Source organism: Manis javanica, chromosome 8 (assembly GCF_040802235.1).
Source record: "Manis javanica isolate MJ-LG chromosome 8, MJ_LKY, whole genome shotgun sequence".
NCBI lineage: Eukaryota > Metazoa > Chordata > Mammalia > Pholidota > Manidae > Manis > Manis javanica.
In genome coordinates, this window is record NC_133163.1 from 122,769,699 (window position 1) to 122,783,916 (window position 14,218).

General features: G+C 56.7%; 2 protein-coding genes across 9 annotated transcripts in view; both read right to left on the bottom strand.

Moving 5' to 3' along the window:
* Positions 1 to 311: 311 nt before the first annotated feature.
* MAN2C1 (mannosidase alpha class 2C member 1) lies at positions 312 to 11,391 on the bottom strand. Of its 3 annotated transcripts, none has more exons than XM_037010185.2 (26): positions 11,018 to 11,389; positions 10,762 to 10,887; positions 10,216 to 10,339; positions 8,992 to 9,062; positions 7,743 to 7,920; positions 7,246 to 7,435; positions 5,976 to 6,130; positions 5,732 to 5,842; positions 5,360 to 5,452; positions 5,117 to 5,233; positions 4,804 to 4,899; positions 4,556 to 4,701; positions 4,084 to 4,207; positions 3,592 to 3,713; positions 3,380 to 3,465; positions 3,107 to 3,262; positions 2,862 to 2,959; positions 2,609 to 2,703; positions 2,248 to 2,352; positions 1,989 to 2,145; positions 1,732 to 1,875; positions 1,281 to 1,390; positions 1,093 to 1,172; positions 802 to 950; positions 622 to 731; positions 312 to 550 (listed from the first exon to the last, which is right to left on the bottom strand). In XM_037010185.2, the coding sequence occupies exons 1-26, from the start codon at positions 11,116 to 11,118 to the stop codon at positions 424 to 426; spliced, it is 3,171 nt and encodes a 1,056-aa protein (XP_036866080.2). In that variant the 5' UTR covers positions 11,119 to 11,389; the 3' UTR covers positions 312 to 423. The 3 variants fall into 3 exon arrangements, with proteins under 3 accessions (XP_036866080.2, XP_036866081.2, XP_036866082.2); XM_037010186.2 differs by having other exon boundaries at positions 6,024 to 6,130; positions 11,018 to 11,387; XM_037010187.2 differs by having other exon boundaries at positions 2,609 to 2,972; positions 6,024 to 6,130; positions 11,018 to 11,391.
* A 1,597-nt stretch (positions 11,392 to 12,988) lies between these two features.
* The window catches only part of SIN3A (SIN3 transcription regulator family member A), a 64,542-nt gene continuing 63,312 nt past the window's right edge, over positions 12,989 to 14,218 (bottom strand). For all 6 annotated transcript variants that reach the window (XM_017653232.3, XM_017653229.3, XM_017653231.3 and 3 more), the window contains one exon: positions 12,989 to 14,092. In XM_017653232.3, coding sequence (XP_017508721.2) covers positions 13,862 to 14,092 — 231 coding nt within the window. In that variant the 3' untranslated portion in view covers positions 12,989 to 13,861. The remainder of the gene's footprint in view (positions 14,093 to 14,218) is intronic.

Sequence of the window (14,218 nt, forward strand, 5' to 3'; positions counted from 1 at the left end):
TGAGGGCCTGTGGCTGTTCCCGACCCTGACTAGTCAATGCTCCTCTTGGTGGGAGCCAACCAGAACTCACCGTCTGGCCCTCTCCCCAGCCCCAGGTCCTCGGCCTGCTGACACGGGAGGAGCTTCCTACTGCACGGTCTCTTAGCTTGTAGTCCCGGATACCCTCAATCTCTGTCATGGGGCTGCAGCCCCAATCTGCACACACACAACCTTAGGTCTGCTTGCTCCTGCCCCCAGGTGCCTGGGGAAAACCCTTCCCTGGGGAAAGCCGGAAGCTAGGCCCCCAGGGCAGCGAGCCAGTTCCCGCAGGGTTCCTGAGCCAAGGGTTTATTGCTCAAGCAGTGACAGAACCTTGCTTCAGGTTGGGGAGGCCAAATGAGGAGCCCCCAAAGGCTTCCCAAACAAAACCCCGCCCTCAGGGGCTCAGTTTGCTGGGGACCGCAGCACGAGCACCAGGGACCGCACTTGGAAGGGAGAGAAGGCGAGCTTCAGGCGGGTGTCCTGGAGGGGCAGGAGGCCAGCGGGGTCGCGCCGCTCCAGGAGGTCGCAGCTGGAGGACAGGAGGGGCTGTGAGGGCCCTGCTGGGGCTGGACTCCCACCCCCACTCTGCACCCCACTCACAGGAAGGCTTCCTCAACTGGCAGCGACGTGTGCAGCCAGCAGTCGACGTGGCTGCCATGGGCTTCGTACAGACGTAGAACCAGCCTGCGCCCCTCCGGGCTGGCCTCGGCCTGTGGGAGGAGGTGGGCGGTGGGTGGTGGCAGGTGAGGGGCCGGCTTGGGACCCCGCCCCGGCCCTTGCCTGTTTGACGGTCTCCACCACCACCGCGGGCGAGGACACTGAGAAGGCGCTCCAGGCAGCAGTGGGTGCCGGGCCCGGGACAGGCAGCACCAACAGGGGGAAGTTAAGGCTGTAGGCAGCTTGGATGACGCCGGCGTCCTGGAAAGAGCCTGGGTGCGGACCGGAAAGGGCCGTGTGGTAGGAAGCAGGGGTGGGGGCGTGGGGCTGCAGCAGTCTCCCCTAGGGACAGCTGGAGAAACCGAGGCTCAGAGGAGAGCAGCGCAGAGTGGCGTCCCGCGACGCAGCGCTCACCCTGGTGTGGCATCAGCGCGTAGGTGAACTCGTGGCGCCCCATGTCTGCAGTGGCGTCGGGGGCCTTAGGTGCCCGTAAGCTGGGGTGGGGAAAGTGGGTGTGAGCCGGGCAGGAGCTACCTAAGTTCTGCATCGGGAAGACCCCCGTCCCATGCCAGTTTCCCAGGCCCGACAGATACCCAACTCACAGAGAGAGGCTGAGGACGCTGCCTCGGACTGACACGCCGTACTTGCAGTCATTGAGCAGGGCCAGCCCGAAGCCGTGCTCTGACAGATCCGCCCAGCGGTGGGCCCACACCTGGGGGGCAGACACGAGACCACTTGGCGGCCCCCCTCCTCGTGCCCCAGGGCTCCTTTCCCTACAGTGAGGGCACGTGCTGGGACCACAGGGTTTGATTCTGGCTCTCACCACCCAACTGGTGTAAGCCTCAGTCCCTCATCTGTGAAATGGGGATAACAGTACTTACCCCACCAAATGGGCATGAATATCAAACTGAACATAAAGCATTTAGCATAATGCCTGGCACACGTGTTAGGAACCAGCAAATGCTGGTCACCCTCCTCCTCACCCCTTACCACCACCTTGTCTCTTCCCAACCAGTGAGGAGCCAGCCCCCTGGAACCCATCCCATGTCGGACCTCAAATCGAGCCCAGTCCCAGGAGGTGTTGTAGTGGGTGGGCCGCTGCAGATGGCCAAACTGGACCTCGTAGGTAGCCTGGGGGCTGCGCACACGGGCAGGGAACTCCACCTTCAGGAACTTGTGGGCCTCGTGCCAGTGCACCTGGGTTAGCAGTGGGGGGACGCAGAGAGGGGCAAACACACACAGGCCTTGGTCTGGCCCCTCCTTGCAGCCCCACTTGGGGAAAATACCCACCACCCTGCCCCCACTGCTACCTCAGTGTGGAAGCGGACATAGGGGCAGCCAACATCCAGCATGACCTCCTGGCGCAGCCAACTGCTGGGGCTGATCTGCAGCAGGAACCAGGCACTGCCTCGCATGCCACCCTCAGTGCCCACTGCCAATGTCCCTGCCTGGCCCAGCACTGGCTTCCTGTGGGACAGGTGGGAGGCTTGAGCCAGGGCAGGCTGATGGAAGGGACCCAACACATCTGCACTCCCATCACCATCCCTCCAAGTCCTGCCCAACATGCACCGTGTCTCCAGGTGGTAATCCATGACGTCCCACGCGTCCCAGTACAAGGGGACATCTTCAAACAGCACGAACTGGTTCCCCATGGCACCCTCAGCAATGGCCTCCCTGGAAGGACATGAGGATTCGTGCTTTACAACTATATGACCTTGGTCTCCCCAGCCGCTCCACATGGGGTGGGGGAAGGGTGAGTAGGCGCAGGGGACAGGAGACAACAAGCCCAGCTGCCCTGATCCACTGGAGGCCCAGTCCACAGCCACTGGGGGGGTCACCCTGGGCAGTGCTGTGGCTGGCCTGAGACCAGAAGGAGCAGGGTCTGGGATCCACCTGCCAGGCACTGGGAGAGGGCAGTGGGGGTGGGCACCTGCCAGAAGCCACCAGCACCAGGGATGTCAGGCAGCCAGTGGGGTCCAGCCTCGCCCGGATGATGCCATTGTCCAGAGTCACAGCACCGTCGGTCTCGGTGGGAGGAGGCCTTCGGGCTGAGTGTGCGCGGGCCTCCCGCAGCCAACAGCCCCCCGGCCCTGCCCCCCCGGCCCCGCCTCGCCACCTGCTCCTCAGACATCTGTTAGGGATGGCCCAGGACAGCCGCACCCCGTGGACATGCCAGCACTCACCTCTTGCACTGCTGACACAGGCTGTTGGGGCAGCAGGGGCTGCGGGGAGGCGGGGGTGGGAACAGGAGCATAGCCCATGCTGGGCACTGTCACCAGGGCTGGGGACAAGGCCTGAGCATCAGGGCAGCCTCCCTGTGCTTGCAGAAGCCGTGCTCAGGAGGTGGAGACCGCTACTACTCTCCAGCCTGGGCACCCCAGGGCACATCCCCAGGGCAGTGTTCCCAGCCTCTCTCCCCAACTCATACCGAGGCTGTGGGCCCCACCAGGCCTTGGCAGGGCCAACACTTCAGCGCGCTTCCAGGGCAGTGTGTTGACAATGAGGAGACCCTCAGGACCTGGCTCCCCAGCGCACAGGGCTGCAGCTGCAGCACTGAGCAGTGTGTTGCCATGGGAACGGATGTCTAAGGAGAAATTGGTTGGCATGAGTGGTCAACGGGCCCAGGATGACCTGAGTGTCCTATGGGGACACTTGTACCCGCCCTAGGTGCTGGAGAACGTGGCAGAAATGTCAGCCTCACCTTCATAGTGGCACATGGCTTCCTCTGCCACCAACTGGATGCAGCTTCCAGTCACCACATCATGGAACTGGTTCAGCAGCAGGAGTCTATGGAGGCCAAGGGCAGGAGATGGGGGCGCCCGGGAGGGGAGGAGGAACGGAAGCTGGGGGCACAGTCACAGAGATGTCTGAGGTGAGGGCAGGCGGGTAGCAGGGGGCAGAAGCCAGGCTGACCTCCACAAGCCCTGCAGCTGGGCTGCTGGGTACAGAAACCGCGCGCTGCGGGCCAAGGCCAGGCTGCTAAGCAGCTCCACGTCGTGCAGGATCCGCTCACACTCCCGGTTCCCCTTCTTGATCTGAGCCGGGGGGTGGGGAGGGTCAGTCTAGAGCTGCCTCGAGCTTCCCAGGACACCTTCCGAGAGCCCTCCCTTGCTCAGAACCCCGGACAGCTCCCCGGGGCTTCCTGCACAAAGCCTCTCCTTGGTGACCTGCCCCAGATGCTCTCCTCTCTGCCGTCAGCCCAGGCCCCTCCGCCTTCAGGGACTCTGTCCTGCCTCCTCCGGGCCCCTGACTGACTCAGCTCTCCAATTTCTTTCCTCTCAGCTCCTCCTTGAAACACAGTCTGTTCCCTCAGATCTGGGCTGGGCCCATCCCGGGCTGCCTTCTCCGACGAGGACACACCCTCCCTGTCCTGCCCTGCGACCAGCTCTCTGACCAGCTCCTGACCTGGGCGTGGGTGGTATAGGTGCCGTTATGTAGCTCTAGGAAGAGCTCCCCGACCCACGTGCACAGCTGCCCTGAGTCGCTCTCCAGCGCCGAGAAGAGCCTTCCTGGAGAAGACAGCTGCACCCTGAAGGAAATGGCATGTCTGGGCCTCTCAAGTGTCCAGCGGTCACATGGCTCACCCTTCCTCCATGCCAGAGCAGACGAGAAATCCAGCCACCACAGAAAGGAGCTGCCTCAAGAAAACTCCCTGGCCGCACCATGCCAGCTGTGGACACGCCAGCAGAGCTCTGTCCGGTGGGTTTAAGCCCTTCCCCACCTTCGGCTTTTCCCCTACCCTACGCCCAGGGGGGGAGTCGGGAAGAGCCAGTGGTCCAGGACTGCCTCAGAAGGTCTAGAGGGGTTGGGCCCAATGTTTGAGCAGAAAGAAGGGTTCCCGGTAAGGGCTGACGGCTGCGGGAGGGCCAAGTCCGACCTCGGCAGCCCGTCTGTATTGCGCAGCCGCTTCAGGCGGTCCACCATGGTCTGGGTGGGGCCACCACCCCCGTCCCCAAAGCCGAAGAGGAAGGCACTGTGGTTGGTCCGCCCCTTGTCCCGGTTTTGGGCCACTGTCTTCAGCACCTAGACAGGTGGGGATAGGCCGGCCTGAGTCAGCCCGGGACAGGACACCCAGCCCTCTCCAGCCTGCCCGTCCCCGCACCTCAGCCACCAGGTACCCCTCACCTCCTCCACACAGCCCTGCATCCCGTATGAGTCACCAGGTGGGAAGTGGGCCAGCACACGGGAACCATCCAGCCCCTCCCAGAAGAAGGTGTGGTGCTGCGGGCGGGGAGACAGAGGCAGAGGAGAACGTCAGGGCCGAGGCAGAGCCAGGCCCTCAGACCGCCCCTGCCTGCCGCGGGCCTCTGGGGGATGGTACCTCTCTGGGTGGGAGTTGGGGGTCTGTCCAGGGACCCTCCATAAGCCTGAGGAGAGGTGAATGGGCCAGGCAGGGACCCACACCCATTCTGACCCCGGCCCCCGGGGTCCTGCTCACCGGGAATGAGTTCACCAAGTTCCAGCTTAGTTTCTGAGTCAGGAAGTGCCTGATGCCACAGCTGCGCATGATCTGAGGCAGCTGTGCTGAGTAGCCAAATGTGTCTGGCAGCCAGAACTGCGGGGAGAAGGGCCTCTGCGGCACCGGACCAGGGCTCCGGGCACAGCGGCCTAGCCTCAGCCCCGCGGCTCGGGGTCCCGCTCCAGCCCCACCTGCCCACAGGCGCAGCAGCCCTCAGCCTACCTCGGAGCACCTCTTCCCAAACTCCTGCAGGAAGAAGTTCTGGCCCTGCAGGAACTGCCTCACCATGGCCTCTCCACTGGGAAGATTCCCATCCTGGCAGGGACGGAAGTGGGAGGCGGCTGGGGTCCGCGCCGGACGGGGACTGGGCAGGAGCCCCACTCCCTGCCCTGCAGAAGCCAGGCTCTGACGCAGGGGTTATTAAGGCCGGTGCCCAGGAAGGGTCCGTTTCCTCCCTTCAGGCCCGACTGTCTGTCCTCGGAAATACAGGATGTATTTCCTACAGGGGACATAAATGGCCCACAGAGCCATCAGCAAAGGCAGGAGGGCCATGGTGGTATGGCCTGAGGCTGAAGGGCCGCGGACCGCACTCACCATCTCCACCCAGGTGCCCCCGACAGGTGCAAACTGCCCACGGTCGGCAAACTCCTGGAGCCGGGCATACAGGCCAGGGTAGTGGATCTTCACCCATTCAAGCTGCTGTGCCTGTGAGGCAGATTGGGCGGTAGCCAGGTCAGGAGTGATACCCCACCTGGGGCTGGGCATCTGGGTCCCAGTGGGCAGCTCAGCGTGGGGAAGAGCCCTGCCCCTCGGGCCTGAGAGACCCTCCGAACCTCACCCTTGGACCTCTTGGGCTCCAGAGCCCCCACACAGCTGTCCCTCTGACCTGGGAGCAGACAAAGATGAATTCAGGGTTCTGCTCCATGAGCCTCACGGCTGTCACCCAGCTCCGCGCACATTTTCGCACTGTCTCTTTGAAGGGCCAAAGCCAGGCTGGACAGAAAGGCGGATGGAGAGTGGAAGGAGAGTGTCCCAGCCCCCAGCTCCTCACAGAGCTCTGGCCTCACCCCTGCACCCCCACGCCCAGACCGGGCCTGGCCCTGGCCCCCAGAGGATCATCCTAGCCCTCCTCCCATTCCAGGCCCTTTCCCTGCAAAACTGTGGCCGTCGCTTCAGACCGTCCCAGAGGGAGAGTCATCAGCGGGAGGAGCGCAGTTACCAGCTCACTTTCACAGGTCAGGCAGTGGAGGCCCCAGGCCCTGGAATAGCCCCCTCCCTGGCGGTTTCCATATCCCCAGAGAGGATCCTGTGGGAGGCGGAGGAGCAAACCCTCCCCTGCAGGCGCACAGATGGACACCCTAGGGCAGAGGCACAGCTCCCCGAGCCGCAGCCAGCCCCCTGCACAAGGCACTACAGCTTCTCCTGACCTCTAGGCCTCGGACCCTCCCTGACCAGCCCAGAAGCCCACACTCCACCCCACATCACGGCATAGCAGAGGAAGCGCTTGTTCTGTGGTTCAGAAACCTCAGCTGCATCAGAATCAAAACTTTGAGGAACTTGTTAAAAAGAGACTCCGCATAAGCCTCACAGACACGGCAAACGCATCAAGTTCAAACCTGAACTCCTGGTCCGACCCAGGGAACTTCCCCTGCCCTTGAGCCCCCATCTCGATCACGTCGACACCACTCTTCCCTGAGGACTTGGGCACTTTTATTTTTAGGCAGACTCTTACTCATTCTCACTCAGTTCAAAGGTCACCTGCTCCCCAAAGCCTCTTGAATCCCCCCAACCCAGTTGGGTTAAGTGCTTCTTCTGGGCTCCCCAGCCCCCAATCTTCCATCATGGCACCGACTGTGTCTATTTTGTGATCATCGGTCTTATGATCATTGTCTAAGCCTCTGTCTAGCACGGGCTAGATTTTGTTGAAAGAACAGATGAAGCCATACCTAGCATAGCCCCCAGCCAATCCCTTGCTCCATTCTACAGATGGAGAGAACTGAGGTCCAAGAGGGGCAAGAATTTGCTGAGGGTCACGCAATGCTTCAGGAATAGCCAGGGCTTCAAGGGCATTCCTGCCTCCCCAGACCACCCACGAGCTGCCACCCTACCTGTATCAATGTGGCAGTGCCCCATGGCATGGATAGTATGCTGGCTTTCACCTCCACGTTGGCCAAAGAACCTGGAGGCCAGTGCCTGGGCCACTGGGAAGGTCTCAGGCTGGGCAGGGTCACACACATTCACGATCTGGTTGGCAGTGTACAGGGCCTGGAAGCTGCGCTGGTTGTCCTCCCCAAGGCCCTGCAACAGGGTGCTCCCCCTTAATCCCCATCTCAAGCAAGTGGGGTCTCCAGAACTAGGCCCTGGTGGATCTCCCAAGGGTTCTAAGTAGAGGTGCTCCCTGTCTCCAACCGTCTGCTCCTGCTGGTCCCTGCAGCTCACGACTGTCCCCCTCCTCCCCTTCGCATAGGGAAACCCTCTCGATACTCAGGCGGGCAGAAACGCTGTCCCTACTCTGGATTCCCAGAGTCCCAACTATCTGACCCAAGAAACAACCCGCCTGGAGCAAGGCTAGAGAATGACCAGGGTGGGTCAGGGTGGCGAGTACCTTGGCCATGCCCAGCAGCAGCTCCAGGTCCACCAGGAGCTCATAGACATGCCGGCGGAACACGGCCAGCTCAGCCCGGCTCACCTGGAACCTCTTCTCTGGGTCAGGGGCCGCGATCATGCTCCCCTTCCCAGCTCCCAGGAGCCCGCTGCAGGCTACTTCCACATAGAGGGTCAGGCTACAAATGTGGGGAAGCAGCTTCAGGCCAAGGGACTGGCAAAGGACCCAGTGGGTATAGGGAGGGAGGAGCAAGATGTCCGGCTGACTCCTTCCCATGCAGCTGCAGGGCCCACCACACAGAGGACCCCACAGTGTGTCAGGTGTGTGTGCAAGAGGGTCCTAATGGAAACCCAGACTGAACCTGCATTCTGCTGAGTATTCTGCCTCGGTTGGGGAGGGTAAGTAGCCAAGTTTGCAACTGTGTGAATTTGCTGCCTTTTATTTCCAAAACTGTCGTTACAAAGCACTGTCTTGGCCTAAGACCCTCTTTGCATATTAAGAACATACTTGGATCTCCCAGGTCTCATCTTTCAGAGTGAGCGTCCGTCAGCCAGCATGGTGTGGGACAGTCTCTGGAACAGCATGGCTGGCTGCAGTGCTGTTCTCAGGGCCGAGAGAGCAAACACGCCCTCCCCGGGGCAGCCTCCTGCCCCTGCTCCCACCCCTCTCCTCAGTCCAGACCAGATTTCTCCTCCCGAGTACCCCGTGTGTCTTTGCAGAGCCCTCATCAGGTTGGCAATTAGGGAAGTACAAATGAGTCCCCTTTGCTGTCAAAGGCCACGTTACTCACTATCACAGTGCTACATCTGGAAGGATCAGACACACAGTGTTCAATAATTACAAAATATAGTAATAATGCCTAAGAAGAGTTTTTAAGGTGTCATAAAATACACGTTACTATATGGAATGAAAAAAATCAGGATGCAAAATATCAAAGAAATACAACCTCAACTAGTAAAAGCTATGCTTGGAAGAATTCGAGATGAACGCAGAGATGTTGATAATGGTCATTTCTAGGTGGTGGGACAAAAAGTACTTACTTTTTTGTGCTTTTCTGTATTTATCACAAGAAGACAAACATTTTCATAGGAAGAAAATCTTGCTTTTTAAAAACGAACTATGAGATTTGAGGATGATTATGTTGGAGGTGGGTGTGTTTCTGAGACCACTTTGGGCCTCAGCTCCTCCTTGCCCACTGGTGCCCTCTCCCCCACAGCACTGGTCAACTAGGGGACAGCAACTCACTCACCTCCGGGGGTCTCCTTCCCCTAGCCTGTCGGTCAGGACATAGCTAGTCTTCTCCCCTTCTTTGGTCAGACCCTGGTGGGTAGTGGGGTGAAAGAGACAGGGCCTGAGACTTTAGACGGTTCAGATCAAGTATAAGCTGAAGGAGGCCACACCCCTCCACCCGGTCCCCAGTTTTGCCTCCTCACTCTCAGGTATGGCTAAGATTGACAGAGGGACTCCTGGTAGCAGGTGCCCCAACCCCTATGGCGGCCAGTTCCATGACCAGCAAATGGCACCTGTTCACCAGCAGAAAAGCCCCTGGTCTTCTGGGAAAGGCCTTGGGCAGGTGTCAGGAACCTAAGTGTGACATCTGGTGGCCTCTGTACTCAAGTTAAGTATCTGAAGGGAAATTCTTTGAAGTCAGGGACAGGTTTGCCTCATCCTCTGCTATACCCCTGGCGCTTAACACAGGGCCTAGCCCACAGAGGTCACTCGGGAGACACCTGCTGAGCCAGTGAGGGAGGGTTTGCCATCTTTCCATACAGGCAGAACGACAGTCCTGAGACTTAAAGTCAGTCCAGGTGGAATGGAAGCCGTGTGAACCTGAGCTAAGTGAACTAACCTCTGTATATCTGTTTCTTAACCTGCAATTGAGCATAAAGACTCAGCACATAGGATTATAAAGATTAAACCTGATATGGCTGGATGCATAAACAAGACAATAGTTGTTATATTTGGGGAACTGGGATGGGGTTGTAGGGAGAGATCCATTACTTCAGAGGAAGAAGACCTAAATTTTTATTTTTTACTATCCAGAGCTATTTGAAAGCATATATTACATAAAAGCATTTATTACATATAGTAAAAACCAGTTTATTAAAAACTGAAAATAAAAGACAATATGGTCTGCAAAGCCACTAGTCTGGCACCTGGCACCTACTAGAGGCCTAATAAATGGATCTGGCTGTACTTAGTGTTCTTGTACTTGATTAGAAACTATTTTCAGTCCAAATGGGGAGGTGGCCAGTTAGAGGCAGTGTTGGTTTAGCACTATTTGTATTTGGACCCAGAACCTCACCATTCAATTTCCCAGTATGAGAAGGGCCAACACACAGGGGCCTAAGCAGCAACTTCTCCAGTCCTGAAATCCTGATGCCACACTGCAGGCAGAGCCACTCAGCTGTGGCTTCTCCCGAGACCAAGGCTGACATGTGGGCATACCTGTCCCTAAGGCAGGGCACCTCACCTGGACAGGTTCCCCATCGCGCCACACCAGTCCTTCTCCATCACTTTCCCAGCGCAGATGAACTTCCTGACCCACCCATGCCTCTGGGATAGTCAGCTCAACCCGGAACCAACAGGTCCACCATCTGCAAGAGAGGCACTGAGATGGGCCCGGGATGGAAGTCACCCTCGACATTCTTCCTTGGCTTCAGGGTCAGCAGGGGCTTGAGACTTTCTCCGAGTATCTGCAGTATCAGTCACATGATATTCTGCTTTGATCCACAAGAACAGAACAACAGGATGTGAAGCAAGGTGGGGGAAAGCGGCAGAATCAAGGGTCTGTGCCCTGTCCCTAGGGTGCCCAGGGACTGGGAGGATGAAATGAAAACTTCCCCACGAACACTGAGAGACCAGGGAGCTGCTCCCAGCAGAGGTGCTGCCTTGCCGCCAGAGGCTGTCTAGGGCAGAGGTCTGGCAATGGAGGTGTGGTGGCCCTAAGAAGTCAGCGAGCCAAGAAGGGACCCCACCCTTCCGCCCGCCGGTCCCGCCCTGCTCCGGTGTTACCCACGTGGGTCCGAAGCTGTCGCCGACGTGCGCGGGGCGGAAGTCCTGCTGGACTGCCTCTTGGTAGGGGAGCCTCTCGGGCGTCAGGAAGCTGGAGAGCGCGGCCACCGGGCAGCTGTCCCCGAAGAGCCTGGGAGGGAGCGGCCTGTGGGCACGCGCTCCAGGCCACCCCCTTTCCGCCCGTGGACCAGCCGCCGGATGGAGACGCGCGCCCTCCCGACCCGCCGCCCTCCTCGACCCCCAGGGCCAGGGGGCCCCACCTGCCGCGGAGGTTACAGTCGGCGAAGTAGAGCGGCGAGACGAACTTCTCCACCCGCTCCAGGGTAGTGCGCCAGTGCTTCAGGGCCGGCGCCACCGCCATCGCCGCGCGCCCGGCCCGCTCTCCGGAAGGCTCCCGGGGCTGCCGCAGCGGCAGCCAAACGTTCCGGCTTTCAAGGGCGCCTTCCGCCCCGGGGAGCTTTCCTGGGAACACCGGCAGCTCTGAAGCCCGCTGCTCTGGACGTCTGAGCTGCGACGCTGGAGGTTGAAAGCCGCGCTTCCGGGGCGGCTTCCCTGTCTCTCCTCCCAGCTGGCAGGCCACCGGGCAAATCCCTAAATATAATGGCGAGTTTGATGCCCAGATTCTCCCAATGTCTCGGGACAGAGACGGGGGACCATTAGGCATGGTAGGCGAAAGCCTCGCGTGCCGCCACGCTTGTCATCAAGCTTCATTAGCAGCAAGCAGTAACCCCCTTGCTCCCCATTCTCAGTTTCACCTGTGGCTCTGGTTATCTGAAAAACCTGTCTTCTTAACAGCTATCTTCTTAACATCTAAAGAACGGGCGCCAGGGATAGGGGCTTTCAAGGTGATGGGGGGTCACTGAGTTGAGAGGGGTTTGCTACCCCAGTAGTAACCTGTTTCCTCTACTACATATCGTATGTAGGTGGGCAACTGTTGGCCATCACCAGAAACTGCAAAGATTTTGATTTGAGATGGCAGATCAGAGTCAAAACATTCAAGGTCCTAATGGAAGAATGTATTTTTACCACACAGAGACTGAAAGCCCAAATTCCAGAAACACCTCCAATTTCATCCTGTTACCCTAGTTGTACTCTGAAAATAACCCTGTGCAGGGACCGCAACAGCTGGGGCCGCTCATCAATTTTCCCCATAATTCCAAGTCAACATGATCTTTCTTGAGCAGAGAGTTATTGCTGGGAAGACATGAATTATCTTCCCCAACCCCAATATGTATCACTCCACCTGCAAATCAGGGGCTGCCCCCTAGCTTTGCCCTAAATCTTCCACAAAGCTATTTTGCCAACAAACACTTTTGGGCTCAGTCTCCCGTCTGTGACAACAGAACAGTCTAAAATTGGAGAAGTCTACAGTGTTTTGAAAATCTACAAGCCAGAAAATTTTGTGGGTTTTGGGTGGTGTGGTTCTGGGGATTTTTAATTAAAAAGTAAAACCACATAAAACACTGTTCGTTACTTTGCAACTATTACTAGGGTAATGGTTGCTGGAGAAAAATCCACCAGAACACTGGGAGGGTTTAGATGGTCTTTGTTCGGAAAGTCCAGAATGACTACATATAAATACCTAGTCACTCCTGTTTAACTGTCTGCCAGTCTAAGTTTATGATATAAAAAAATATATATACATTCTATTTATAGTTGCTAATGAAATGTATCAAATCTTCTCCCTCCCAACCCCAATTATACCGCATGCCTTGTATATTACTTCTTTCAAATACTGGTTTGGTATTTGTTTGCCTTAACCTCCGATAAGGGTAAGCAAAAATAGAGAATGCAAACTATATAGCCAGACAACTTACCCAAATATGAAATATTTCCAAACAGTTTAAATTAGGAGAAAAAACATGTACTAAAATAAGTTTCCTACTTTCAAAGTTTGGAATATTTTCATTTGGGACAAGTCTGATTGACTATTAGCTACATAAAGTAAAATCCTACTTGCACAATGGATAAGGAGCTGAAGCCCAAACCTCTGCTTCACAACAGTTCTCTGGTGAGGACAAGGGACTGGGGTTGAGAATTTATTCCTTAAGAACCAAGCTTTATTTATTTACAAAAAAAATGTTGGGGGCAAGGGGGAAGACAAGTTTTACAGAAAAGTACTACAACAGTAACTCCCTTTGGTAAAAAGTGTAATAAATGTCTTGTACATCTGTTCATAGGTCCTAAATCTGAAGCCACATAGAACTATGGTACACAAGAAGCTAGAGCAGTTATGCTAGCACATCAAAGCATATTTCTTTTAATAAAAAATTGACAGTATGTACATTATTTACACACAAAAAAGGAAAACCAAGTTAAAATGTGTGTGTGTGTGTGTGTGTGTGTGTGTGTGTGTGTGTGTGTGTGAGAGAGTGAAGCTGGTGGATGGCACTAGGGTGGACTAGTTAAGAAGCAGGTACAAAACAGTCCCACGGGAGCTAAAAAGGACAACTGAATAGAACTTGTTGAGGCTGAGAACCAGAGGGCAGAGGAAGGGTGGGCAGCAAGGGACTTGTCGGATATCAAATCCACAAGATGGTCAATCCCAAAGCCAACTGCACTTCCCACATAAAGACTAATGGGTATCTAGATGTACTCGAGTGACCAGGGGAAAAAAATGAAATAAAATCCAGTTGTTTTTTTCCTTTTGTGCAGACAGGAAAGGTGCAGTGACCATCAGAGTTACAATCCATCTGAGTATGGAGTCCTTCCCCAGTCTGCTCGTCAATGCGTACCCAGCCAGTCAAGATGCGCACAGCATCTGGTTCCCTAGGCCCCAGGAGACTCCAGTCATACCTCTGTTGGTATATGCAAGCAAGCTGCACGTCTCTGTGCTTGCATGGATTTCCTTCCCCTCTGGGGCAGGCTAACAGCCAAAAACCCATGGGAAAAGTTCCAGCTCTGGCTTTGTAAGGTATCCATGTTCCTTTTATGTAGCCCACGTGGTGCCAGGTTGCACCAGCCACATACAGATCAGGTGGCCGTGTCCCAGAGAGGCCCATGAGGATTGAAAGGCATCTTCCTTGTTTCTTCAGTGTGTGTGAGCGCATGTGCCCCCCTCCCCAACACACACTCCCCTCAAGTTATCTGCTCTGGCTTTGCAGTTATGGGGCTTTGAACACTGTGCCATATTTGACACGGTACTTGTTAATGCTCACAAAGTGCAGGGTCTCTGTGTCACAGGTGGTGGTACAGGGCACCAGGCCCTCCAGCCCTTCACCCATGAGCCATTTGCTGGTCTCTGCTGCCATTTCACGGGGCACATGCTCCTTGGTCCATTTATCTACCCAGGCCTGGAACCTCTGATGAAGCCGCTTGCTAACACGCTCATGGGACTGCAAAATGAAACAAAGAAAAAACACCATGAACCAGGACCAAAAAAGCTCAAATACAAAGCCCAATTTTCTCCTAAGCAGCAGAGGGAAGATGTGGGCTCAAGTGTCTGATACTACTCGTTAGTA

What these genes read in the sequence shown, in the direction of transcription:
- MAN2C1 (XM_037010187.2), bottom strand. Translation starts at nt 11,118, where the DNA reads ATGGCGGTGGCGCCGGCCCTGAAGCACTGGCGCACTACCCTGGAGCGG. An exon ending in CCTATACCACCCACGCCCAG is followed by an intron (nt 3,714 to 4,083) that starts GTCAGGAGCTGG and finishes CCCCCGGCTCAG; the next exon opens with ATCAAGAAGGGGAACCGGGA. An exon ending in GATTACCACCTGGAGACACG is followed by an intron (nt 2,146 to 2,247) that starts GTGCATGTTGGG and finishes CCTGTCCCACAG; the next exon opens with GAAGCCAGTGCTGGGCCAGG.